The 27555-nt window shown below is 43.0% G+C and overlaps 1 protein-coding gene across 8 annotated transcripts in view; it reads left to right on the top strand.

Annotated features, from left to right (window-relative positions):
• Window positions 1-27555, top strand: part of EYA2 (EYA transcriptional coactivator and phosphatase 2) — a 171919-nt gene that overhangs the window by 100495 nt on the left and 43869 nt on the right. For all 8 annotated transcript variants that reach the window (XM_075901580.2, XM_075901583.2, XM_075901575.2 and 5 more), the window contains 4 exons: window positions 7722-7789; window positions 14429-14606; window positions 16614-16741; window positions 17322-17405. In XM_075901580.2, coding sequence (XP_075757695.2) covers window positions 7722-7789; window positions 14429-14606; window positions 16614-16741; window positions 17322-17405 — 458 coding nt within the window. The remainder of the gene's footprint in view (window positions 1-7721; window positions 7790-14428; window positions 14607-16613; window positions 16742-17321; window positions 17406-27555) is intronic.

Genomic DNA, 27555 nt, shown 5'->3' with positions numbered 1-27555 from the left:
TCAATCTCGTTGCCTTCACTGCAAAACCTGCTTCTTCACCCTGATTTCCCAGAGTGGGAAAGGGATGGGAAAAAACCACCATTGAGGAGAGGAGATGGAATGGGGAGAGAAACTGAGCACTCTGTAACAACTAACATGTAGCATTTGTTAAGCATTCCAGGACTACCATGAAAGTAGTATAGAATTTGCATAAAATATTGGGCAGTTTACTGTGGCTTTGGATTCCAATATGTTATTGGCTATAAGTAGGCGAGGAGTAAAGCACAGGTGAAAAGAATGGAGACATTTTATAAGTGGAGAAATCATAGGAAAATTAACAGTTTTGCTGGTGGCTTTATTGATATAGAAATTAAAATAATGCAGTGGTAAATCAGGTCCAAGGACTGGATTTCTCTCCACAGAGATGCATCTGGATATTGGCAGATTTTCCAAGGAGGACCAAAGCAGCAGAAGAGATGTATGGGCAGGGTCCACTTACAGCCTGTCTGAGAATTTCTTGAAGTCTATGGGATTTATCAATCCATTTATGGCTGAAAGGGAAAGCTAAAAGGTTACTACTGAAGGGCCTAACACTTTTTTTTTTTTTTTGCAAGTTCCCAGCTACCAAATTTTGTGCAGATTCATAGCGGACATTTTATGCCTATTTATTTACAAGCATGCAGATTATTTCATTAAATTTGCATGCTTGTAAATGATCATAAACTTTAGCTTAAGGTCATTGTGCCCTACTCCAGATGCTGGTGGGGGAAGGACAAAAGCTGGCAGCTGTGGCAGATGCTGAAGGATGTCTGGGGATTAGGTGGGCATTGCTGAGAGCTTTCAGAGGACAGGACTTGTGGTAACATCCATGAGGGCTGGCAGATAGCTCTAAGGAGTTAGGTTGGGGGGGGCGGGGAGGATGGATTTGTGACTGTTAGCAGGGCAGGGGAAAAAGAGATGAGCTCAGTGACTGGGAGTAGTGATTATAGGAGGGATCTGTGTCTAGTTAAGTTTGGGGAGTTGTTCAGGGTGTTAGGGGAAACTGGGAAGAAGTAGGTGGAGTTTGTGGGGATGTCTAGGGAGACAGCTGAATGGCAGGGCGAAAAGTCGGGGACAGCTGGGTCTGTGGGGCTTCCTGGGAAGATGGGGATAGCTGGGTGGGGTGACTGGAGGCTGGGTGGAATCTGGGACCTGCTGAATGCTGCAAATTGGTTGTTGTGGGAGGGAGTCTGGGGCCAGCACTTGGTCCTCCTTGCCACCTGTCCCTGCCACTTGGCTGCCTGCCCAGCTGCCCTTTCCCCACTTGTTTTGTATAAGGGGTGCAGCAAGACAGAAGCCACTTGTGTGCCAGTGCTCAGCTGGTGCCACAGCAGCCCCAAGTGTAGACTCTTTCTGCAGTCCAGCTGCATGCCTGACATTCAGTCTGTGGGAACGTGGGGGGAGTTGTGCATGCGTGAGAGCCGCATTAGGTACAGGACACCTGCTAGGCCTGCAAGTTACCCTGTCCACTTGGGGCTTGAATGCTCAGCATGACAACTTTTTCCTAGCAGTTACTTGCTGTTACAGGCTGGCTCAGGCACAAATGAAATTGTATCTGATATATGGCAAACATTTTAAAAATCTACTTTAATTTTTTTTTTAAAGTGGAGGATTGGTAAGGGGAACCCATTTACTCTGACAGATAGTCCATAACATTCATAAATTCATTAACGTTTCACTTTGAGTGTTGACCTTGTACACTCCAATGCATCCCTCTTCTCCCCATCACAAGAAACTATGAAACAGGATCTATGCAGAATCGGTTTGTTGTTCTTGTTTTTACAGAGCATGCACAGCTGTTGTGTGGTGACTTCCCATTTGTGTGTGCTTGTGGTATATGGACTCTGAAGGAACATTTACTGCATAGCGTGTCTGAAGAACTGTTCTCCTTTAGAATCCAGATTGTTTTATTACCAGCTAAATGTTCTTTAAGCGACCTGTGAATGAGGGCATTGTGACATTTAGCAACTGATTTGATTGAACACAGATGTGAACTACACTCCATATGGCGAAGATGCCAAGGGAGAGATGGTGGGCTGAGTTTCTGATTTTTAAAATGGGGAGTCTGAATGCAAGCTGGGTGACATGGACCCAGCAAGATAGATAAATGTTGCTTGTTCACACATTCATGATACAGTAAATGCATCCATTAGGCAAGAGAGAATCTCTGAAAATTAGGGGAAGTACTGAATAAATGTTTACTCAGTTATTCATGTTTCAGTGTTAGCGTAGTAATATTATTAGGAATGGCTGAGGATTTCGGCATACAACATGACTTGTGGTATTGCTCCCTTCTTCCACCATATAGCAATCCTAGACCTCAGTAAATCAGGTACTTGAAGACTGAGTCATCCTAGGAAAGCTTTGATGTTTTAATATAACTTCAAAAAGTGGCACTTCTAGGTGGTACTTATAGATCGGCTGGAGCTAGGGTTGCCAGATGTCCGGTATTGACACGGACAGTCCGGGATTTTCGGCTCCTGTCCGGTAAAAATTTTCAAAAAATACTGGACACCTAAAAATGTCCAGTATTTTCTGATGCTTTCCCCCTGCCAGGAGGTGAAAATACCAGACACCTGGCAACCCTACAACACACTCAGCAACCGGGTCCAGCCCCCGGGCCTCCCCACTGTCTCCCCTCTCGCTTACCTGGTTCCACAGGGGAGCTGTCTTATAGCTGGAGCAGAAAAACAAGATGGCCGCCGGCAAAAAAAAAAGCCTCCTTTTAAAGGGGCCATGCTAGGTTTTTTTTTTCCCCCTCAACAACTTTGGTCTTCCCCTTCTTTTTTCTCACCAGAATTTTTGTCTTGGTGTGTTGTTGTTGTTTCCAGGGGCGGAGTTCAGTATTTTTGGTTAAACCATCTGGCAACCCTAGCTGGAGCTACAGCGTTTGGCTCAAGTTTTACACAACTTTGGCTGAAGTCCCCACAACTGAGGGGGCTTTGGCTCTGGCTATTTTATTTTGGCCCATCGCTGTTACTTTCTCATACTCTATTAAAGATCAGTCAATTGCCATTAAGTCAAGCTTGGGAGATACTATGCCATCCACTAGGAGCATCTGAAAGCAATAGCCTTACACAACAGGGCAGCATCAGTTGAGTGATGAGAGCCTGGGCATTCCAAATATAGGACACGTCTCAAAGACTCTAAGAAACCACTCTCCCTCCCTCCCCACCATCTACAAACTAAACTTTTCAGAAGCTTCTAGAGGCCATTGCTGGTTATCAGAGCACAACCTACCACCTGAGAAAGCATTTGGCATCAACAGATAGATGACAGGAAACAAAAGGAGGGGAAGAAAGGTACTTGCTAATGGGTAGGTCTCGTTTGATAGTGTCAAACTTGTTAGAACTCATGGAGAATGTTCTGGTTTGTGGCGTTTTTTTGTTTGTTTCTTTTGTTTTGATTTGATTTTTGTTTTGTTTTTCGGTAGTAGAAAATGTTTCCACAATATTGAAACTGTTTGCAGCAAATTTTTTTATTTTAATTTTTTTTTCAGTTTTCAGTCTGAAAAAACTGAAACAAAATATTTTGGATTAGGTCAACATTCGTCTGTGTTCTCCTGAATGTTGCAGTGCCTCATGCTTGTTGCTTCCTGTCTCTTTGCTGGGCTGAGTTCTCTGGCTAGACTACATCTTCCATGTACAGCACAACAGTTTAAGCAGGGTGAAAACCATCCCCCCCAAAAAATCATGGGACAGGTAGTCTGTCCAGGGAGCTCAGCCTATAGAAGAGAATGGAATGAGGAGTTATTTGAACTACAACTCCCATGAGGCACTGTGACAGTGCAGGAGAAGACAGGGTAATACTGAACCAAGTTGAAATTAAATATGACAAAAAATTGTAATCCAAATCTTTGAGAATTGGCCATTCCATAAATTTCAAGTTTTTTATTGTGAATGAGCAGCATGGAAGTTTTGATTATAGGTTTATTGTTGGCACAAAAGCATTGCCAGGTGTATATTCTGTTGGAGCCAGCTCTTTTGGCAGCCGCTATTGCAGGGTATTAGGAGAAGGCTGTGCTCAGTTGGCATTTGCAGAGCACACAGCTGGTGTTTTACCTGGACAGTGTGATACACGATAGGAGCAGGAACAAGATGGTTAACTTTGGTCTAATTAAGACAACCAAGTGCAAGATTTTAGGAATGGAATACAGAGCTAAGTTGCTGGTTCAAATCCAGCTCGTCAACTGAAAGACGTTACCAAGTAAATATCTATTTGGTGGCAAATGTGCAATAAGACAGTGTGTCTTGGTCCGGTTCCCAGCAGACAGGAGTCAATTCTGCATCTCCCACAATTGGCAGGGACTCGCAGTCAGAGCAAAGATGCTGAGTATTGACTGAACTCCAATCTCCAAGAGGTGGATGCTTCTAGTCAGGGTTGGGACCCACTGTTGGAAGGCAGTGTATGTGTGTGGGAAGTGTGCATTGCCTGTACCCTGCATTCATTTCTCCAGTTTGTCAGTCTAGCCTCTTTCGGCCTTCACTAAATTCACTGAAGGAGAACATTACAGAATCAGAAAGGTGTTTTTTTCTTCCAAGTCTTTCCTTTTAAAATCCCATAGGGAGAGAGAGTACCATTGCACATGTCTGGGAAGAGATATTGCTAAAATATGTTTGTGTGCAGAATATTTTAGTTGTCGTGAGCAGAAATTTCCTGAGAGACATTAACTCTCTAACACTTTTATTTTTGCACTATATTGTTTTTGGAGTAGTGAAATCCATATGGTAGAATCTGGTCTTGAATGCGATTGAAGGCCATGAAGCTCAGCTCTCCCACACACTACCCCTGCAATTTCGCCTCCCCCCCACACACCCTTTGGTTATACAGCAGGTGCAAAGTTCAGGGCAAGTTCATTCCCATATTACATTTTGAGTTTTATATAATTACCTCTAATGGTTTGGAAAACAGGAGAACGCGGTATTATCTGTAAGTAGCACAGCAATAAACATGTTCTCGTCACAATTTACACATAGACCATGGGTCCCTTGAGCTAACTCATCCCCCTCTTGACAGCTTTAATAAAGGATGATGGATCATTTTAAGATGACAGTTTAGGAAGATCAGAAATTCCCTGGTGTATTGTTTTGAGTTCTGGTGTGCAAGAGCTGTTCTGGGCTCTGTGAAAGTTTTATTTGCCTATAAGCATCGGGACTCAATTACTCTCCTTCACACACTGCTCAGAGAGACTCAAGGGGAATCTGTTCATCCTGTTTAGTATTAAGACATTTAAAATAAAAATGTGCAAGGAAGAAATGACACAACGGAGAGTGGGATGAATGTCTAGCTCAGGGTGCTGTGCTAAAGTATAGAAATACTCTGCCAAGCTGCTGGAGGAGGGATGGCTTGACCATTTCGAGAGGGAAGGATTTGGCAGCAAGTTGCCATGGTCCTCCAAAACCACCAGTTGCAGGTGAAATCTGCTCATGTGACATCTCTTCTTCTAATGCCACCAGGGCATGACTCTCTGGCTCAGATCCTCAGCCGTGGACTTCAGTGAACATGGAGCATTTACACAAACTGAGATCTGAACCACAGAATGTATTCAAGGACCCATGCAATTACCGGCATTGCTTGTTTAAAAACCAGGCCTGGCCTGTTAATCTCTCAGGATTTGTCTACACTGAGAGTTTTTGGGCAGAAAATATGCTAATGAGGGACTCATTAGCATGAGTCACAACATCATTAGCATATTTTCTGCTGCTGCTTTTTGAGCAAGGGGTTTTTGCACAAAAAGAAGCAGCGGAGCCACTTCCGTTTTGCGCAAAAACCCCATTTTGCACAAGATCCTTATGACTCTCCCAGAGTTTTTTTGCGCAAAACGCCTTGTGCAAAAAGAAAAGGCAGAAAATATGCTGATGATGTCGTGACTCATTAGCATATCTTCTGCTGTAAAAACTCAGTGTAGAGGTAGCCTCAGATTTGGATTTACTCACAGACATTCTTTCTGCATAGGCCTGTTTCACTAGAAAACAACAACAAAGATATTAATACCTGCAGGTTCTCTGATGTATTTCTCCAGCATCTGAACCATCTGTCATATATGTGGAATAATGTGGGTTGGCAGAGGGTGGAATTTTGCAGGGGATTTCATTGGAAGAAAACGTTAGCTCTTGATCAACTCATCCTTCCTCCTTTCCCCTCTGCTTCCCACTTTTTTTGGGGGGCGGGGAGGGTAAGGCTTTTAAAGGCTACATGTGGAGACAAATTAGTTCTGGAGGCAGATCCTCCTCCTTGTTTCTTTTTGGCATGAGATTTATTTCTCACTGCATGTGCTTTTGTGACTACACTTGGTGGGCTGTGGTTTGTTCAGCTGTCCATTCCTCAGCTAATCTAAGGTCTTAAAATAAAAACAAACAAGCTGATCTTTGGAGAAAGGAGACCGCATGAAGACATTGAGAGGCATTTGTTTCCAACTTCTGGGTAGAGCAACACTGGGCATAAATATCCTAACAAAAAAAGAGAGCAATTCACATAGCACTAGCCGGAGTTCAAAAAATGATGCTCTTATGCGTATCTGCAATTAGACTCCTCAGATTATAGTCTAATAAAATAAAGAGCTGATGAAATTATGCCTAGCCAAGGGCCATAGTGACAACCTGGCAGGAGCACAAAATCACTCACTTGCAGATTACAGCTGCTTTCATCCTTAATATGGAGGTGAGGCTGCCACAGATAATGGGTCACAAAATCCAATGCTTTCTGGAGGCTGGCTCTGTCGAAGTTTCCATCAAGATAGGGCACTGTGTGTTTTTTGGATTTCTGCTCTGTACTACGTAGGAGGGGAGCTTAGAAACAGAATTGTTCAATTAGGGAACAAATCACGTATTTCTGAGCTATTGTTACTCTACAAAAGGTGAAGGAAGAGGAGTTTTCCAGAGAATTCTTGAAGCTAAGACTTTGCAATTAAAACAACACTCCAGACATCTTCAGGTGGCAGAATCTAGAAGATGGGAAGCTCTAGGATATTCTGTTTCTGCACCACAACCAATTCCACCTTCCATCCTTGAGCTGAATTCTGAGTCTTCTGCACACAACACCCTGCATTGCAGATGTAGTAGCTCTTCCTCCCTCCCCACCCCTGGAAGATGTAAATATCAACCAGAGGAAACCATGCAAGAGTGACATGAGGCATTCATCCCTCCCCCTAATAACGAGGACTAAGCATTCAATGTTTCCAATCCCTGTTTTCCCAGAACCTTGGCAAAGAGATGCTAACCCTGAAAAGAGGTGCATAGCGCCAAATTTTCAAACTGACTGTGTACTTGGTTTACCAAGACACACATTTGCGGAGCATTTGGCTTGCACCCTAAGTCTTTGTTTGCACAAACAACTGATGGGATGTACAATTGTGGGACATTGCGTGGATGAGAAGATGTAAAATCTAGAGACACCATTAGGAAAGCGTTTTGAAAGTTCTGTTCTGATGTTTCTTGAAGAGTACAAATCATGTTGCACAAAACAAGGACCCATATTGCAAACTTGTTCTTATCCAAGTGTTCCCACTTCAGTGTGCATCTGCTTCCTGGCTCCATTACATATTTTTTTAAGTGGATTTTGTGGTTATCTTTGAAATCAGCAGTGGCCCAAATCCTGCCATTAATAGTAATTCCCAAGCTTTCTAGACTTATTTACTGTATGGTAGGATAAATGTATTATTCCTACTGGTGTGTGACTGTCGATGTGATATTTATTTTCTACAGGCACATCAGGGATTTACCAAGGAGCCAATGGCCTGACCAATTCTGCAGGATTCAGCACTGTGCATCAGGTACAGTTACTTACAATAGCCCTTATTTTAAACACTTGGGCCTTGTCTATACTTTCCTCAAAATCAATGCTCTGGGGATTGATCTTCTGGGGCTTGACTTAACGGGTCTGATAAGGACCTGATAAATTGAACATGGATGGCAGTGCCCCGTCGACCCCAGTATTCTATGAGATTGCAAGGAGTAAAGGAAGTCTACAGGAGAGTTTCTTCTGTCAACCTCTCACAATGGGGATGCCGCAGAAATTCAACTTAAGGTATGTTGTCTTAAGCCATGCTTTTCTTGTAACAGGAGTTGCATATCTTACGTCAACGTTCTCCCCTACTATAGACCTGGCCTTAGAAATCTTCCAGGTTGGAGAGACTACCACAATGCTCACATATATTTAAGGAAACTAGTAATATATGTAGTTAGTCACCATCTATTTCCCTGGATACCTAACATCTGGCCTCTCTTGTTTTAAATAAATGGATACATGCATGCACAGCATTGGCTCAGCAGAGATCTTTGCAACAGAACCCCGCTAAACTGCATCTCTCTCTGCTGGCATTCTCTGATTTGGGCCATAGTTGGGTAGCAATGCTGAATGCATTTCAGAATTCTTACGGGGAGCCCATGGTGTCGCATTATAGCTTCCATTGTCTACAGAGAGCTCCCTCTTTGCACCCTTTCCTTTGCTTTAAATAATAAATACGATTAAACAATCTGAAAGTGTCGTATGCAGACCCTGGTGAATAGTGAGCTATCTGAGTCATCGGTACTTCTCCTTATTTGAATGTACACCTGTCAGGGAGCTTCACACTTCCCATTTGTTGGCGCTTTATATATAGGGTGTGTTTGTGTGTAGGTTATATAAGGCCCACTAAGACTATGAACATTCAGGCTGCTTAATAGCCAGTTGCTCAGTTTGACTGGACCAAACATGAAGACATTGTCTTGAGCAGGTCAGGTTGGCAGCCAATGTCCTCTCCAGAAGCTTTAGTTTTCTTTTCTGCTTCATTCTGTATTAGAAGCTCAGGTCTGTTTTCCCCTGAGGTGATTTGTTCTCTGGTGATTGAGAACAAATGGAATTATCACATCACACTGAACCACCATTAGTTGAGGGAGGCAGGGAGGGATTTCCAGTTAATACCAGTGTTCCCTCTAAGCTGCATGGCCGCACAGCTTCACAGGGGATTAATCAGCCCTGCCCAGTCAGTCAGCCCTGAGCAGTTTAGAGGGAACACCCATTTAAAATAAATATCTAAGGTTGTCAGGTGTCCGATATTCACCCGGACAATCTGGTATTTGCAGGATCCGTCCAGTTAAAAAAACAAACAGAAAATATCAGACATGTGAAATGTCTGGTATTTCCTGTTTCCCTTGGATGGAAGCCCGGCGGGGACAATTTTCCCCTGCCGAGTCTGGCGGGGGAGTGAGGAGCGTGGCAGAGTCGTAGCGAAGTGGGGCAGTAGGGGGCACTTGCCAGGCGCCACCCTAAGGAGGCGCTGAGCTGGGGTGGGAGCGGAGCGCACACTGCTCTGGCCCACGTGACCAGCAGAGACCCATGATGCCTCCCTCTACGCAGTGTGAGCCGAGGCAGCTGGGCTGGGCAGCAGGAGCAGCCACTTTAAAAGTAAGATTAACTTACCCGGCTGTCCCGTTCCTCCAGTGCCTGGCTCTGCAGGGGGTGGATTTTATTGGGACGGGGTGCTCCCGGAGCTGGGGATGCTTGGCTCAGGGGGAGGGGTGAGTGAACTGAGATTGGAGGATGGTGCGGGGGGGCCCTGGGTCTGAGGCAGGGGTGAGTGCATTGGGATGGGGAATCTGGGGAGCCTGGCTCAGGGGGAGGGGTGGGTGCATTGGGAGTTAGTGTGTGGGCTCAAACTGGAGGGACTGGTGCAACTTTTGCTTAATAACTTTGGTCCCCCCCCCCCTTTTTTTTTCCTTGACAGACTTTTTTCCTAATGTGTTTTTTTTTTTTTTTTTTTTTTTTGGAGGGGCGGGTGTTTGGTATTTTTTGTTAAACCACCTGGCAGCCCTATCAATAGCTCATGAACATTTCTGAGAGAGCCTCTTTGTGAAAAGTTCAGTGTCCTACTTCTTCCATTAAAAACAGTGAAAGCTCACAAGATACATCTGAGACTCCTAAGTTGTCCTGCACAACAACCAGGGGACAGGTTTCACAATCCTCTGGGGAAGAAAAGACCAATATTTAAAACAAATCCGCCTTTCAGGCTTTCGCTATATGTCACAAAGAAGCTAAAAATGGGCACAGACTTAAAGCTTAAAAAATTCTTGGGAGGCCACCTTCAGCTAGGCTGAGCAGATGTTCCATTTAAGGGACAATCCTGTATTTGGGCCTCCTGCAGCTGTTTTGACCTTTTTTTTTTTTAAATGAAAAAATTGTGCCCACTTTTCTACAGTGGGTCCTGCTCATTGAGATCACTGCTTACCAGCCACCTGCTTATCAGTGGTGAATAAGGAGGTCCAGTGGCTGATAATGGGGATGGGTGTGCCAGGCTGATGGCAGAGTAAACCAGGACATTCCTTCTGCCGGTCCATCAGCTCAGCTCCTGCTGCATGCAGGCTCTGGAGTGGCAGGGGTGAAGGCAATTTCCAGACTGTTTCCACCCTCAACCTGCAGGTTCCACAGTAGCTTCCTGGATAGGGGCCTACTACCCTCTTAGCCCACCATAGGCCCTACTCTGTCCTCTAAGCACCCTGTCCTGGCCATGCCACCCCTCTGGCTAGAGTGGGTTGCCAGGTGGTTTCAGAAAAAATACCGAACTAAAAAAAAAGGACCCCAAGAGTTGTTAAGCGCCAAAAACAACAAAAAAAACCCCCACAGAACCCACAGCGTAGCCCCTTTAAGAAACGTGTGGTGAGGCTTCTTGGCCCTAACAGACTACTGGAGGCCGCCTGCCATCTTGCCTCCCTGCGCGGTGCTGGACATTTCCCCTGCGGAACCCAGTAAGCACTAAGGTTGCCAGGCTGCCTCCATATTGAGCCGGACAGCCTAGGATTTTCGCCTCCTGGCCTGGAAAAAAATCAGAAAGTACCGGACATTTTAGGTGTCTGGTATTTTCTGAATTTTTTTACCACACAGGAGGCGAAAACTCCGAACTGTCCAGTTCAATACCGGACACGTGGCAACCCTAGGCTACACTTTGTGGCTGCTGAAGCCTCTACAGTTGGGTTCCCTGGGCCCTGGTGCACTATGCATTCATAGGGCTTAACCCTTTCTGCCTGTGCTATAGTTGGTGAACAGGAAGCAGCTGGGTTAGGTCCGTGGCCAGCAACAGCCTGGAGTATTAGCTGCCTTTCAGCATTCTGTAGGCAGGACGAGATGAGCTCTGTAAAGACACAGGACAGGTCATCTCTTCCTCTCCTCTGTATCTGAAAGCAGCTCCTGTTCCTTCCCTCCTGCACAGTGCTGAAAGGCTGCTGCTGGTCACATTCCAGTATGAACCCTATCAGAAATCTCGGGAGGAGAGCATGTTGTCTCAGGAAGATGAAGTGCCAGATACCAGGAGGGGTCGGTCCATGCAGGGGGCCAACCAGGCACAGAGGTTGAAGAGCGCTGGGTAGGGAGGGTTGGTTGATCAGTCCCTCGCCCTGTGTGAGAGGAGAGAGACCTCTCCCCATTTATGGAGGAGGTATGTCACCCTCCCATGTGAACTCTAAAGCCTTACAGATAAGATAAACTTTAAAAATCCTACAACGCAGTTTTTCTTTTTAATAGTGTTTGTCAACTTCATGTTAATTTGAACATGTATACTGCACAGTTCTGTCTGATTGCCATTGACTTCGCTTGAATAAGAGTAATTTTAGCAGGTGTCTTTATTCCATACAGGGAAATATATTTACCCTACCTTCAACTTGTGAGTTATTTTTCCAGGGCTGAAATACCCAAAGCAAAACCATTGTTTAATTGAATAAAAGGAGTGTTTTAAATTGCTTTCCCTGACCCTTGAATCCTCATCAACCTCCCAAGATGAAGGCTACAGCAGTGATTAACAGTCAAACACACTCCCAGTGACCAGCCCGGTGTTCTAGGGGGTCACTGACCCCTGTATCCCCACTATGAAGGTACGCCAATTCCTCTGTCTCTCTATTCAGGTCCACTGATGGTGATAGATTAGGAACTCAAATTTATATCCGCCGCAAAAAAAAATCGTGTTTTGAAGTGCCCAGAAAGGAGAAATCTTGTGTATTTGAATATCAATCCTCTTCACACAGAAAGAACAGATAGGCAGAATGGAGGGAGGCTATGAAGGGCATGTTTGCTCCTGAAAAGCAAAACACAGCTGGAAGGTATTAATTTACACCTCCTGGCCTTGATGCTGTCCTTTTCATTAATCTATATGTCTTATTAAATGCTAGAGTGCAGTAAATAGTGTTTAATACATTCCTCCCTCGTGGAGAGGCCTTGCCACTGAGATCCTAGAAACATGCTGTATGCTGAACTCAGCAGAAGGGCTTGTGATGTTTTTGTGATGGGCCTGATCCAGCTTCTAGTCAGTCAGTGGACATTTCCCATTAACTTCAGGTTGAGCTAAATCTGGCCCAAGATTGTTTAAAATGTTTCTTGGGAATTGAGTTCCAATGAGGTGTGTTGGGATTAAGGCCCCGGCGAATGTCTCAGGGGAGAGAATTCCATAGCTTGGGAGCAAAAGCTCAGAAGGCCCTGCTCTGCGTAGATGTCAGCCCTGTCTCCATAAATGGAGGAACACGGAGCAGAACCTCCCCAGCTGATCTTAATCCCTGGCAGGTTCGTACAGGAGGAGATGGTCCTTCAAGTACCCCGGTCCCAAACTGTTTAGGGCTTCATAGGTCATAACCAGGACTGCGAATGGTTCCCATAATCAAACCAGAAGCCAGTGCAGCTGCCGGACCACCGGCATAATGTGCTCTGTATAGTGGGTGTTGGTTAAAACTTGAGTGGGCACATTCTGGATGAGCTGAAGTATCTGAAGACTCTTCAAAGACAGCCCCATATAGAGTGCATTGCAGTTGTCCGATTGGGATGTGACGAGCATGAATCACCATGGCTAGGTCATTCTTATTCAGAAAGGGTCGCAGCTGGCAGAGCAAATGAAGCTGCCCAATAGCACTCCCAGCCACTGAGAAAATCTAATTCTCAAATGCTAGAAAAGGGTCCAGGAGGACTCCGAAGCTCTGCACCTGTTCCTTCAGGTTTGGGGGATTCGTTCACTAACTAAACTATTTGAAAAACACTTTAAAATATTTTCTTATGTGAGCTAGTGGACAGAACACTAGATGGGCACTCAGGAGCCATGGGCTCTATTCCTGGCTCTGCCCCTTGCCAGTTTGGCAAACCACATCACCTCTGTGCCTCAGTTTTCCCATCTATAAATTGGGATTAATAATGGTGATACCTACCTTTTGTAAAGTGCTTAGAGATTTACTGAGGAAAAGCGCTATATAAGAGCTGGGTTTTTTTTCCACATTTTGTAACAAGTTCTACAGCTGATCAAAAACTTCAATGATAACAGGCAAAAGAAAAGCACAAATATTTTTGTGATTCCCCTCTCTGTGCAGCTATCTGTTGCATCTCAGTCCCTTTTGAAACAATACAGGTTATACCTCCCTTAACCAGGGCTCCCTGGTCCGGCAACATCTGTGGTCCGGCCTGGACCCTGGATGTTCCTGGACCACAGAGTCCAGGAAGAGGTAGGTCTGGCTGTGGGGCAGGAGCGCTGTAAGGGGCACTGGTGACTCAGCTGGGAGACCAGTGTGTGTTGGCAGTGGGACGGGGAGGACAGACAGCATGGCGGGGAGTTCTGGCCTCAGCGGCCAGGGAGCTGTAGCCCGGTTGGGGCCATGGACCTCCGGCCCCAGCCAGGGAGCTCCAATCCCAGCAGCAGCTGGAGAGCTCTGGCCCCAGCCCCGGCTCTGGCCCCAGCCATGGAGCTCCAGCCGCATTCTGGCTCCAGAGGCTGGGGAACTCCAGCCCCAGCAGCAGCCAGGGAGCTCTGACCCAGGCCATGGTGGTCCAGCCCCATCCCTCCACCCCGGCCACAGAGCGCTGGCCTCAGCCGTGGAGCCAGGCAGCTGCGGAGCTCTGCCCCAGCTGCACAGCTCTGGCCATGGCGCTTCGGCCCCAGCAGTAGCAGGGCCAGGGAGAGCCCCGAGGGGGCTGAGGCAGCAGCGGGGGCAGGCTGGAGCTCTAGCCCGGTGGCAACATGGCTTGAGGGGAGGGACCTTCCCTGGTCTGGCAATTCCCCTTGTTCGGGACCAGTCAGGTCCCAAGGATGCCGGACCAGCAAGGTCCAACCTGTAGTCCACGTTAATCCCATGCATAAAATTGCTGCACCCTGTGCTTGGAAAGGGGCCAGCCAGGGTGAACAGATACCACAGCAAAAGGCAGGGCAGGGCTTGTTACGACTTGCCTCCTTACAAATTCTGCTGATGCAAATGAAGCAGAAATAGACTTGTCCGGGGCAGAAATACCTACCAAAGTGACTTACACAAGGTTCTGTGGCAGACATATTCCTGACCTCCCCACTACATCACCAGTCTCACTTGCTGTGCGCCCAGGTCCCACGACTCTTAACTGTATCTGCTAAATGCACTAGCTTACCCTGGTACAAAGCATGTGATGCACAAGGGTTACTCGTGTCTCTTTTCCCCCAAAGGAATACTCATCCTATCCAAGCTTTCCTCAAAGCCAGTACTCTCAGTATTACACCTCTTCCTACAACTCTCCGTATGTATCAGCGAATAGCATCAGTCCATCAGCTGTCCCAACATCCACCTACTCCCTCCAAGAATCTTCTCACAACATCAGCAGTCAAAGCACAGAATCACTGTCTGGTAGGTGGATACATTATATTATTTAAAACCAGTTCACCGTTTTATAGGCTCAGTTATCTGTGGTCACAACATTGCTGTCTGATTTGTGAGCATATACATTTACACTAAGAAATTAAAGTTCATGGCTACATTCTGTTATGTGCAATACTGTGGGTGCAAAGGATGATGATTGGGGGGCTGACAATTGCTGGGCTCCTGGGCAAGGTCGGGGGGTGCTGGCTCTGTCCCCAAGAAGGGGTGGGACAGTGTCACCCGGAGCTTGTTGTGCCTCCACTAGCCTTCAGAGTCACCTGGAGTGTCTTCCATGGCACTCCAGTGGCTATTTAAAGGGCCTGAAGCTCCATCCACTGCCACTGCTGTGTTAGGAGCAGTCGCGAGCCCCAGGCCCTTTTGAATCACTGGGCTCCAGAGCAACTGCCCCGTTTTCCCACCATCCCAGTTGTCTAGACTGACTATGACCTCACAACTGCAGGCACAAATTTAGAGAACAATTTAGAAAATGTAAGCTCTATAAGAATAAGCTATGTTCTTTTCATGAGTATTTCTTAATTGGTGTTCCTGGTGTGAGTGGTCTCACATCTTCAAATAAAAGATGGTATAAAAAAGGAAAATATTGTAACTCATGACTTTTAAACAATAGGCTAGTGTGCTGACAGGTAGTTTTTACTAGTGATGAGCCGAACCCAAAAACCTATATCCAGACTTGCTCAAAATTTAAACGGTTCCCTATTTTGTAGCCTCCTTCTAGTTTTTAGTTAATTTCTAACCACTAACATAATATGTTACTTTGTAAGTATGTGAAAAGGAATTTCAGTTATTCTTTCTTTTAAAAAAAAATCAAGAGAAAACAGGTTGAGTTAAATGTCAATTATAAATTCCACATACGGCATCAATACGTTTTGAAATTATCTCGGCTCTTCCGGAGTGCTTACTTTTCAAACTCTAAGGGCTCATGCAGTCTATGGAATTACTGACAGATCATTATCCTCCTATGTACTGTCTGAATACAGCTTTCAGATGTCACTTTCCCACTAAAGTTTTCATTGGCATGCAATAACATTTATATAAAATACCACATAATTTGTGGATGATCACCATATACACCCATTGTATGGTCTACTAACTTATGGAACAAATCTGAACATCTGTGGTTGTTCAAAAAGAAAAATAAACGCATACTGCTTTTAAAAAGTCATCACAGATTGCTCTAAAAGCAGTTGGAGGATTTTCTGTTCCTTAGATCTTATCTCAGCCTACTTGAGAAATGGTGATTTCAAAGAAGATTGTTAGGAACAACCCAAACTCTCCTTAATAAGAGTCTATCTACACCAGGAGGGTTGAGAGGCCACAAGTTAGCAAGGTGAAAAGAAAAATGTTTGAAAAGGATTTGTCATTTAATGTAAGTGATATATACAGAGTGTTTATGAAAGTGAATCCTATCAATTGATACTTTACACAGCGACCTTCACCTCTGATTTAGTCTTCTCTGGTACTTCTAAAATGCTGTACCTCTGTCCTCTGCTGAAACGAATAGCTAAAACACATATATTTGGGAGTATTCTAGAGTTGGGTTTTTAAACAGTTTTTGATGTTGAAAAATGGCCTTTTTAGTAATGAAAATTCACTGAAATAAAATTCATGCTTTTTTACTTCCCTTTTTCCAATGGAAAAAGCAAAGGGCAGAAAAGAAACCCCAGAATTAAAAAAAATACTTCAAAAAGTATGAAAATGTTCCAAAAATTGAAATCTGTTTAAAAATAAACTCTTGATATATTTTCTGAAATGTTTGTGAAATGTTTCCATTGTTTGACCCTTCCAAATACAAAGCTTTGAAACAAACTTGAAAAAAAAGGCTTCTGGAGTAACCTAGGTACCAAATACCAAAGCAGGTGTCAAGTCTTTTCTGAAAGATACTTGTTGAATAACAAAGTATCTCAAGAAACATTTACGAAAAGAAATACACTGTAAAATTTAGGTTTTCAGTGGGATCTCTTTTTCTTTCAATAGGGGAATATGCAACCACACCAGTAAAAGATACAGAAACAGACAGGCAACCCCGAGGGACTGATGGAAAGTTACGAGGGCGAACAAAAAGAAGCAATGATCCTTCCCCTACAGTTGACAATGAGATTGAGGTAATAATATTAATTCCTTTTCTGACATAAATCCAGCTAAGAGAAATACCTACGTTGATTTACAAAAAATCCTTTGTTAGACTAGAGAATGGTAAGAGTCAAAACACAGGCAAAACTACGCCTATAGCTACCAGGGCTGGTGTAGTTTTAAAAGAAATAATGATTGTTGTATCAGTATAATCAGTATAGTTAATGGGGGTGTCTTGGTATAATCATCTATGATCGTTTCAGTATAATCGTCTTGGTATAATTCTGCACTCTGGCTTTTAAGGCAGCTTTGGAGTCTGTTATTTTGTCTCCTGACATAATATCCTACTGGGATTTCTATGCATATTGGGTTAGTTAGAGGATTATCAGAGCAGACATGGAACCCAAGAGCAGAATTGGGAGGGTTTTGTTTGTTTGTTTTTACCAACCTTAGTAAGGTATCAGTGCTTAAAGTGGTTTTGTTACCTTAAAAAAGATATAACCAACTAATATAAAATTGAATTATTATTATAATAAAATTGAATACAGTCTTGAAAATGCTTAACATGTGAATGTATTTGTCTCTTTCCCTCCCCCATTTCTTTCATCACAGCGTGTCTTTGTGTGGGATTTGGATGAGACGATAATTATTTTTCACTCCTTACTCACAGGAACCTTTGCATCCAGATACGGGAAGGTAAAATTTAATTCATATTTTTTTTAACATTATTGTTAAGCAAAATTGCATTGAGAATTGTGGGGGCAGTTAATAAGGCAGGTTTCCAAACAGATGCTGCCCATTTTGTTCAGACAGGATTTGTAGAAATAAATCCAGTGGTATTTCCCTCAAACATGTGAAAATTTAATTTAGTTTCCCTTATATTGTATGTAGCCCCTCTTCAAAAGCGTGCATTGTTCACTTGGGCTAGATATGACACAGAGCTGTTGTTCTTTCAAGGCCTTTCTCCTAGGAGAAATACTTCCCCAGCAGCCAGAAAAATAGTAACTCTAGCCTGCACTCAGTAATATTTTCTGCTGGTCTATTGTTTTCATAAGAATCTTAGACAAATTATCTCTTTTTTAAAAGAGACCTTTTATATTGACTAACCCAAGTTTCTTCCAAATGCAGCATTGCATCTTCCCACTAATGATCTCAGATGGCCACTTAAGGCTAGATTTTTAAAGTATTTAGTCGCATGGGAGGATTTTCAAAAGTGACGAGGGCCTACTTGCACCAATCTATGTCTTTAGGGTACATAAATACCATTGAAAATCTTGCATTTAAGCTGATGATGGCATCTATTTAGCAAACCCTATATGTAATTAATAGAGGAAGCTTCAAATATGCTGAACTTGGCTGCCAAGGAATTAAAAAATAGTTAATTATAATAGTGCCTATGCCTCATTTATTTCTATGCAATTTTCCTATGATAAATACCTGTTCAAATGACTGAACTACATAACGTCAAGCATTTTTAAATGAGGAGAAGGAAAAAGACAATATTATTACCTAATTGCAGGTGGATATCTTATTTGACAACTATTTCTGCACTTGGCTTTTGGCATTGCAGTTTCATTGAGAAACTGAAAAATAATACTGTTTCGCTATAGAAACTAAAAATATGATTTCACGTCATTTTATGGCTTTACCAGCTGTACTTGATTTATGATGGTTATAACAACCTGGATGTGTAATTAGTGAGATAGATTTATTGTCCGCTGTTAGATGTGCACACTTGTAAAGGATATAAAATGGTGTTTGTGGTGCAGAAATGCACTGCAGCATTTGGAGTGCCACTAACACTTCTAGTAGCACCTTCTGAAAATCAAGCACACATTTCCGAACACGGATTTGTTCAGACCTGTGTTGTACTGGGCAGTTGGAGTAGTTACTTTCCCCCTCTGAATGAAATGAATGAGACAGTTTGCAGCAGACATTGTGTAAGTTCTCCCCTTGTGATGTGGGGGAAAAATAGAAAAGGAACAGGCAACATAGAGAAAAATAAACTTGTGCAATGATACGGAGGATTGGACTTTGGTGGTAAATGGCTGATGGAGAATTTTGCTAACAGGGCAAATCCATGCTGGTGCAAATTCAGCTCCCATGCCATTTGCCCTGGGCACAGGCAGTATGTCGGGGACAAGGTAATTTGATGAGCTCAATTACATTGTACAAATCCTCCACTAAGATGAGATCACCTGGAACATACTGCACTGGGACCAACATAGACTAGAATCAGAGAACTGTTACTGACCTGAGACTATGTGAACAAAGACTGCATATTCTGAATGATCATACACAAAGCTTAGAAGAACTGAGAAAATGAACTTCGGCTAGGATTTTCAGAAGCACTTATCACAATTGTACTATTCCCATGGATGTTAGTGTTAAAACTCATGTTGATTTTGGTCACCATCTTACCTTTCACTGTAATGGAAGCAGAGTTAGGCTAACCCTTTGTACTTTTGAAATCCTGCCCACATAAGGGATTGAGAGGGCAGAAGATAGAAAAATGAAAACACATAAGGCTGTAGTGTATGAAAAAGTACTGTGGAAAATAGTGAGAACCTTTCCATAAGGCACTTCTTAAGCATTTTGTAGAATAGTGAATTATAGAATTTTAAGTGATGGTTAAAAATATCTTTACAAAGGCCCTCCTTTGTCATTAAATTCTAAAAGATTTTTTTAATAACTTTTATACAATCCCATTGAATTTTTATAGATCCTGCTTGATTCATCGCTACTGAGTCCATAGAACTTTTCTATAAGAAAATGGCCTCAAACTAGAATGATTAGTAACTGAGGTTTTGATCCAAAGACCCCCTTGAAATAAATGAACTATGGACCAGGCCCTAAGTCAAATGGGAAATGAAACACAGGCCAAACTTCTGTCATGGGAACCATTAAATAATAAGCACAATAGAAGTGTGTAAGTAAGTTGCATTCTCAAATATGGGAGAAGCAGCCAAGTCAGAGTTGGAAAGAGCTCCAAAATTTCATACCTGAATAATACAGAAAATATTAATCTCAAAATGAAAAAATTCAGATATCCAGACCTAAAATGAGTATTCTAATGCATAATTGGTATGAAAGATACATATGCCTCTAGTTGGATATACACATTTACTAATTAAATCTCCTTCTATTGGAGCAGCTGGGGTTAGAACCCAGCGTCTCTCACCTTCAAAAGCATACACTTCTGCCAGCTGCACCTCACTGGCTAGCGCCCACCAAAACATCTTTAGAAGAAAAAAAAGTTCACGGTGTTTTCCAGTTTTCATCAAGACTATGTTTTGTTGAAATTTTCTGACCACAACTAGTGCTGGACCTCCTGGTTATTCTGTCCAGTCACAACTGTAAGGCAGGAACATCCCACTCAAAGCCAGGGCATTCCTAAGCAGAAGCTAATGAGCTCCTTGCAGCAGACACTGCCCTCTGGACGTTATTTGGAATGCACTGGGCAATAGCACCTATAATTGGTAATTCTGCTTGCAGCACAAGATTGACTGTGAGCAAGTCATCTGTCCAACAGCTGAGCCTGGACTTCTGCCTCTACTTATCTCCCAGCCTCAGCATTCTCTCTGCTCTGGCCAGCAGACTATGCAGCCTCCTTATATTTAATCTTAATGGGTTTCCTGGGCAGTCTATGCAACGTAACCCCCTTATTGGGAACCGCAAGTGGCCTGTGAACTCCAGGTCTCCCTTTGCTTCCTTTTCAGGTATTTTTTCATAAATGTCAACAGGTGGGATACATTTTTTTAAAAGAAGCATTTCCTCCCCCTTGGTGAGGGGGCTGGGGAGGAGCTGCTGTAAAAAAGGTGAGACTTGCAGTACAAAGGAAGCTGCTGTATACCTATGAACTGTGTCTGTATTGAGAGGTCACCATATCATCCAGGAAGTCAAGAGAGAACCTTATGTGCTGAGGGTACAATTTCCAGCTGAGTCTATCTGAAAAGAGGCTGGATTTGAGTTGCCTTTTTGTGATTAAGAGCATGTGCCATTGCTGTTCCCACTGTGATGTGGAATAGCTATCAAAATAACAAAATATCTTCCCAGGGCATGTAAAGTGAGTTTCTGATCTAGCTGAATGTGATAGAGGAGCTGGCAAGCTGGAAAAAATGTCTCCACCCCTCGCCCCTCAGCCGGAGGCCCCTGGATGTGGAGCAGCTATATCCAATTAACCCTGAATATTGTATTCAGTAGAGTTTAGAAACCAGTTCCACAGGCTTCTGCTTTTACAGTATGGATGTAGTGTTTTTGCTGTGAGACCAGAATACTCAATAGACATAGCAGTTCATTCTTATAATTTAATACGTACCCCCCCCCCCCCCGCCTGTCTAATCCCTTCAGGCATGTATTATAGAGAGCTTCCATGCAGTAGAAAGGACGGTTGCACTTTTTACTAGGTCTGTAAAGAACTGAACACCGAAGTACTGGCCTCTGAGGAAAACACAAGGGGAAGTAAGCGAGAAAAAACCAAGAGCAATGCTGCTAGAATTCTAGCTGAATTAGATGCAGAGGTGTTAGAAAGGAGAATGATATAATTCCACTTTTGGCCTCTCATTCCAAGTTCTGGCTTAAAATAACCAGACACGGGGCAGAAAGGTGCCTCTTTAGGAGCTGTTAATTTAATGCTAAGTAAAGGAAATAGCAAATAATCTTGCTGGGAGAATTCATTGGCCTATTCTTCTCTCCCTATGCCCAAATTTTGGGAAATTTCTAAACCTATTTTCTATAATCTTAATTGTCAACAGATTTTTTTAATTTGCCCATCACCATTGTTAGGGATCTTTTTTGCATTCCTTCACATCAGCAGTGAAATACAGTTATATTTGATAGTTTGGTCCAATACTTACTTATTTAATGAATGATAAAGAGAAAAAGAGGGATACTAAATATGTTTCTCTCCCCCCCCCCCCCCCCAGCTGCTGGCATGTCATGTAGGAGATAAAAAAAGCTTCCTTACTCTCTCACTTTTTCCTGTTTTGTATATTTAGTCTAAGGGGATGTCTCTTACTCTGTTAGTATAATGCTAGCCCCATGGTGCCCTAATTTAGTTGAGGTCTCTATTATATATAAAAAAGACTAATTAAATCTAGTATTATAATTATGCCTGCCATAAAGCAAGCTTTGGAGACAAATAGAATGGGTTTCATTTTAGCACTGAATTATGAAACTGAAACTTTCAGAAATCAAGTGATAATGCTACCCGAACATGGAATTTTGATAGATCTTTATCAACCCGTTAATATTGTCTAAAAAGTTTTGATCTATAAATATGAATGGCAAGGAGCACATCACTTTCTAGACTTAGCATCTCAGATTGGCTTGATTTTTAACAGACAACACTGCAACTGCATAACAGCACATTGGCTGTGTCTACATTGGCACAATCTTGCGCCAAAGTGGCCACTTTTGCGCAAAAACATGCTGCCTGTCTACACTGGCGGGGAGTTCTTGCGCAAGAACACTGATGTTCTAATGTGTGAAATCAGTGCTTCTTGCGCAAGAACTATGATGCTCCCGCTCAGGAATAAGCCCTCTTGCGCAACTATTCTTGCGCAAGAGGCCAGTGTAGACAGGCAACATGAATTTCTTGCGCAAGAAAGCCCGATGGTTAAAATGGCCATCAGAGCTTTCTTGCGCAAGAGAGCGTCTACACTGGCATGGATGCTCTTGCGCAAAAGCACATCTCTTGCGCAAAGGCACATGCCAGTGTAGACGCTCTCTTGCGCAAATACTTTAACGCAAGAACTCTTGCATTAAAGAGTATTTGCTCAAGATCATGCCAATGTAGACGAAGCCATTGTGTCTAATTTTTAAATAAAAAAAACTTGGAAAGTTATGACCTAACACTCATTTTCTGCATGTCGTTTCTTTACAATGGGAAAATATAAAATTGGCTACTTTCTTTACTATATCATCTCAGGCCTTATCTGCATTGCGGATTTATCTCAATTCTAGCCATCAGTGGCTAGCCAACCACCAGTATAAAGCATATGTTAGGCAAGGAAAGCACAGTGGAATTTACCCCAATTTCAAGCAGGTGTAATTTATGCCACTCCAAATACTAAAGCTGGTTGGACATTTTCTAATGGATATTTTCCAGTAGAAAAGCATTTATTCTGTCAAAAGCTTGTGTGTTGCGTCTGTGAATGAATTTCAAGTAAATCTTATGAGATACCACAGGTAAGGTTGGCTGGTTAGTTTTGAAATTTGCCCTTCCGCTTGCCCTGTGTTTTGGATTCAAACAGTGATCCCTCCATTTCAAAGTTAAAATCATCCAAAATCAGCAGGTTCAAGTTGAGGTGAAGTTAAACCTACTGGCTACGTCTACATTGGCCCCTTTTCCGGAAGGGGCATGGTAATTTTTGAAATCGCAATAGGGAAATGCGCGGGGGATTTAAATATCCCCCGCGGCATTTAAATAAAAATGTCCGCCGCTTTTTTTCCGGCTTTTAGAAAAGCCGGAAAAGAGCGTCTACACTGGCCCCGATCCTCCGGAAAAAGCGCCCTTTTCCGGAGGATCTTATTCCTACTTCAAAGTAGGAATAAGATCCTAAGGAAAAGGGCGCTTTTTCCGGAGGATCGGGGCCAGTGTAGACGCTCTTTTCCGGCTTTTCTAAAAGCCGGAAAAAAAGCGGCGGACATTTTTATTTAAATGCCGCGGGGGATATTTAAATCCCCCGCGCATTTCCCTATTGCGATTTCAAAAATTACCATGCCCCTTCCGGAAAAGGGGCCAATGTAGACAAGCCCACTGAGTTTTATGTAGCTTCCACCGAAAGCTATACATTAATTGGCTTAAGTTTGCTCAAAACTGATCTTAGATTGACAAACATGGCTAGATATTGGGTTTTAAATTAGAACTCTCAAACCAAGTGGTTTGCAGTTTCACTATGTGTGTTTGGTACCGCCTTATTTAGGAACACTCCAGAACTTTAGGGAACAAAGGGAGAATGACAATAATCTGGAAAAAAAAGTGCTCTTCATAGTGAACACTATTCGACTTGTAGAATTCATTTCCGAGGAAAGAGATGAAAGCTCCAGCACTGGCATGCTTTAAAACTAGCCTGGAGAAAGCACTAGAAAATAAACTGTAGGGAATAACCCCCTCTATCCAGAGTCTCCTCACTATGTAACCTCATTAGTGACCGGTTAAAGTTTGAGGGAGAACCTGAACTAGAGTTTCACCACTCCTTGTTACAGTATGTTTCTGGGTTTTCCAGTCTTTTGTGTGCTTGACTGACTTTTTTAAGATGTCTAATCCAACAGCAGTTTTAAGGCATTTTCAGTAGGACGTAGGGGAATTAGGCGCCCAATTAAACTGACTTTCCATGGGGATTAGATGTCTATCTCTCTCATGACTAAGTTATCAGAAAACAGAGAATTTCACAGAGAATTTCCAGGTTCTAGCATTTGTTTTTCTATTAGGACAAACCTGAGATCTTTTTACTTTTTTTCCATGAAAAACAAGGGAGACACACATTCCCCAGAGTAACCAGTAATCCAGTCACCTGGCATGGGGGAAACTCATGTTTAAATTCTTGCTCTGTCTGACCTGGAGCAAGAGTTTAACATGGGTGTCCTCCCACATTCTAGGGGAGTACCCTAATCACTGGGCTATCTTGGGGTGGGTGTGTCTCTCTTGTTTAATCCAGAAATTCCATTCTGGACCTAAGAAATTTTCCTGATAAAAGGGAATTGGCATTTTCCCGCAAAAAATGTTTCATTAAAGAACTTCCGAGCAGCTATACACAAGACCCTTTCAAAATCCCAGCTCTGATTCTCCCCACCCCACCCCTTTTAGGCCTAAACCAGCTTTTGCTGTATCTTGCCATGTGATCATATAGACATTTCCCCCCTCCCCCCAAGCTAGTATCCAGTTGAAACATCATAGGGATTTAATCAAATCTGATGGTGATTCATAGTTCTAATGGCTGGATCTGTCCTTTACTACTTTACAAACTGAGAAGGAATAAAAAGCCATTTTATTACTTGGCAGTTAAAAACTATTTGTAGAAGTTGCTAAGGTTCAAATCAAAAGTGCTCTCCCTTGAGAACTATTAGTTAATTCAAAGTGCCATGGGGCTTCTCTCCCCCACCCCCATTCTTCTTCGTTTGCTTGAGCCGTGGTCCTATATCACTGCTGCTGTTCAAACATCTAAGAGTTTTCTGTTCCTTTGACAAACATGAGCCAAAGTGCTTAAGGACATCTGTTTATTTTATTTCTTTAATGAGAAAACCTTCCAATTTCTCCCTGGCTCAGCTGTGTTTATTTACATTTTGTTAGTCATATGTGCTGGGTACCTCTGGACATTAACAACCTGCAGAGGCCTATGCTGAAGGCTGCTAGCAGGCATCCTGGTCAAAAAAGGCAGAATAAGCCCTTCCTAAGGAAAACAGAGTTCCTGAAACTCTATAAAATAGATTTTCAAAACAAATACTGCCTAATTCACTCAGTAGACCTTGGATTAAGTCAAGATGAATACAATTTGGGAAGGATTTTGTGAGGAAGTTGGAGACTTTTTTTACCCACTGGAGGCTAAACTTTGTATTTAATGCCTTTTTAAGTTAAATAAGAAAAGCATTCAGTCATTGCAGAGAACAAAGAAAGAGTCTGTTATTTTAGATATGCCACCGTAACAATTATTGGTTCATTATTGGAGGAAGGGCAGACTATATAATAGCAGTGATTCAGTTATTTTCTAATGTGTATCTTGGGAGCAAAGTTTTATATTGATCGTTTTTGCTCATGGGAAGAAGCTGGAATACAATCAGAGAAGACAGACACATAGCCATTTGAAAGGTGAGCACAGCTGATGTGCTAAAGAGCTTATATAGATTTAACCTCTTGTAGAGGAATTGACGTAAACCAGAGATTTTCCAAGCAGAGTAAACATGTGGCACCCAGGAACATTAAAGGGTTATTTCTGTCATAAAGTACACTCCAGAAATGATGCTGGATTGTTAAACCAGTGCTGGCTAAGGAGACCTGCTCCAGAGCATCTTCTGAATCCTGACATTTTGTTCTGATATTTTGGGGGCAGGTATTAAAAAACTTAACTTCCTCCTATAAAATGCAGTCACAAACAGGTAATTCTATATGTCATACACCTGTTGTAAATATTTGGTGTCCATTATTACCAGTCTCCACTCAGGTGCAGTGTTTTGCATGCGGACTTCAGGGACTTGTTTGAGAAAATGTAGCCCTTTTCTTTGTGCGGGGATTTGGATGAGAATTATTTTACATTCCTGATGAGCAAGAACAGAGGGTGATGAAATAAATTGCAGACTGAAAAAAACCTTTGGCCATAATCCTTTCATATGCCTTAATTTCCCATCACACTTAAGAACCATGTGCCTCTGCAGTTTCAAGAATGATTTTTTTTCCTGATAAATAGACTCTTGGGACTTTGCTCAGAGATCCTATAAATTGCCACAAAATTCTTGTTGCTGTGTAACAATCTGCACATTTAAAACATGGACATATTTGGGGCTAATGTTGACAGGCCCAGTAGTTCATCTATCTGCTCAATAAATGAATTTTCTCCAGATTCTGATAAAGTGGAACAGCTTCATGCAACTGTCCCCAAGTAATGTGTCTCCAGATACATATAAAGACAGGAGGCTCTTCCAGAAGGCTGAGAAGCAACCAAAGCAGGAACTGCTGCACTAGGAAGGAGGGTGCAAAATGGAGTCCAGCTGGGAGATAGAGAAGGCCCATCCAATCTGTGGGTACAAGGAACCAGATGGTGTCTTCCCATGCCATCCCCACAGTGTGGCCTGTGGGGAAAACTACAGGAGAGGAGCCGGACACAAAGGACCAGATGCAGCACAAGCATTGCATGACCATCTTTCCCTTTGCTGAATATGGGACACCTGGTAAAATTACTTATACTCAGCGAGTTCAACAGCAATCAATGGTACAAACATTGAAATGAACACCAAGTAAATGGAGCCCCTGTTGAAAAGAAAAACTGCATAGTTGGATTATTTTTATTTACCTGCTTATATTTAGGGCTCTAGGGTTCAAACAAGCAGGAATGGCACACACACTCCTCTTTCACATGGTAGGAGGGTGACTAAATTACCCAACCCTTCTTTCCTGCCACTCTCTGCCCTCCATGCTTGGCTGAGCTCCCAGGACAAACCTCCTGATGCCTGGCACAGCATCTTCCTAGGACAACATGGTAGGGGGAAGGGGAAGAGGAGAGGAAATGCAGGGTCACATGCTCCCCTCCCCCGATTTCTGCCAGGGTTCTCGCCAGCTTGTGGCTAGCAGCCGCCTTATGGCTTTGTGCAGAAGGAATGGGAGAAGGAAAGGGATACAATCAAAAAAAGTGAACACATATAAAATTGACCCTTCGGTATTTATGGTCATGCCAATTTTCTTCCACAATTTGATCTGAGGAAGTGGGTCTGGCCCACGAAAGCTTATCACCTAATAAACCACCTTGTTAGTCTTTAAAGTGCTGCATAGTTCTGTCTTTTGTTTCAGCAAGACCAGACTAACACAGCTACATCTCTATTACTATTCTTAGTGTGGACAAGGCAGTATACACTATGATGTCTGCTAAGATTGTCGAGTTAAAGCCTAGGCTCCCCCATCACCAGCTAATTCCATCAATTTAACCCATGTTAAAGGAAGCATGCCTTGTCTACTATTATTTAGTTCTATTATTTAGAAAGTATTAGTCTAGTAAAGGCCTGTGTGTGCATGTACACTGCCTAGTACAATAGATGTTTTAACTTGGTCAGGGCCTCTATCTATTACTGTAATTCAAAAAATCAAATCTTTAAGATGTTGCCTTATTGGACAAAGTCACAACATCACAATGCTTTG

Source organism: Pelodiscus sinensis, chromosome 17, assembly GCF_052426305.1.
Source record: "Pelodiscus sinensis isolate ZL-2025 chromosome 17, ASM5242630v1, whole genome shotgun sequence".
In the NCBI taxonomy this organism is placed as follows: Eukaryota; Metazoa; Chordata; order Testudines; family Trionychidae; genus Pelodiscus; species Pelodiscus sinensis.
The sequence above is the reverse complement of the archived record's forward strand: the minus strand, read 5'-3'. Positions and strand labels throughout refer to the sequence as shown.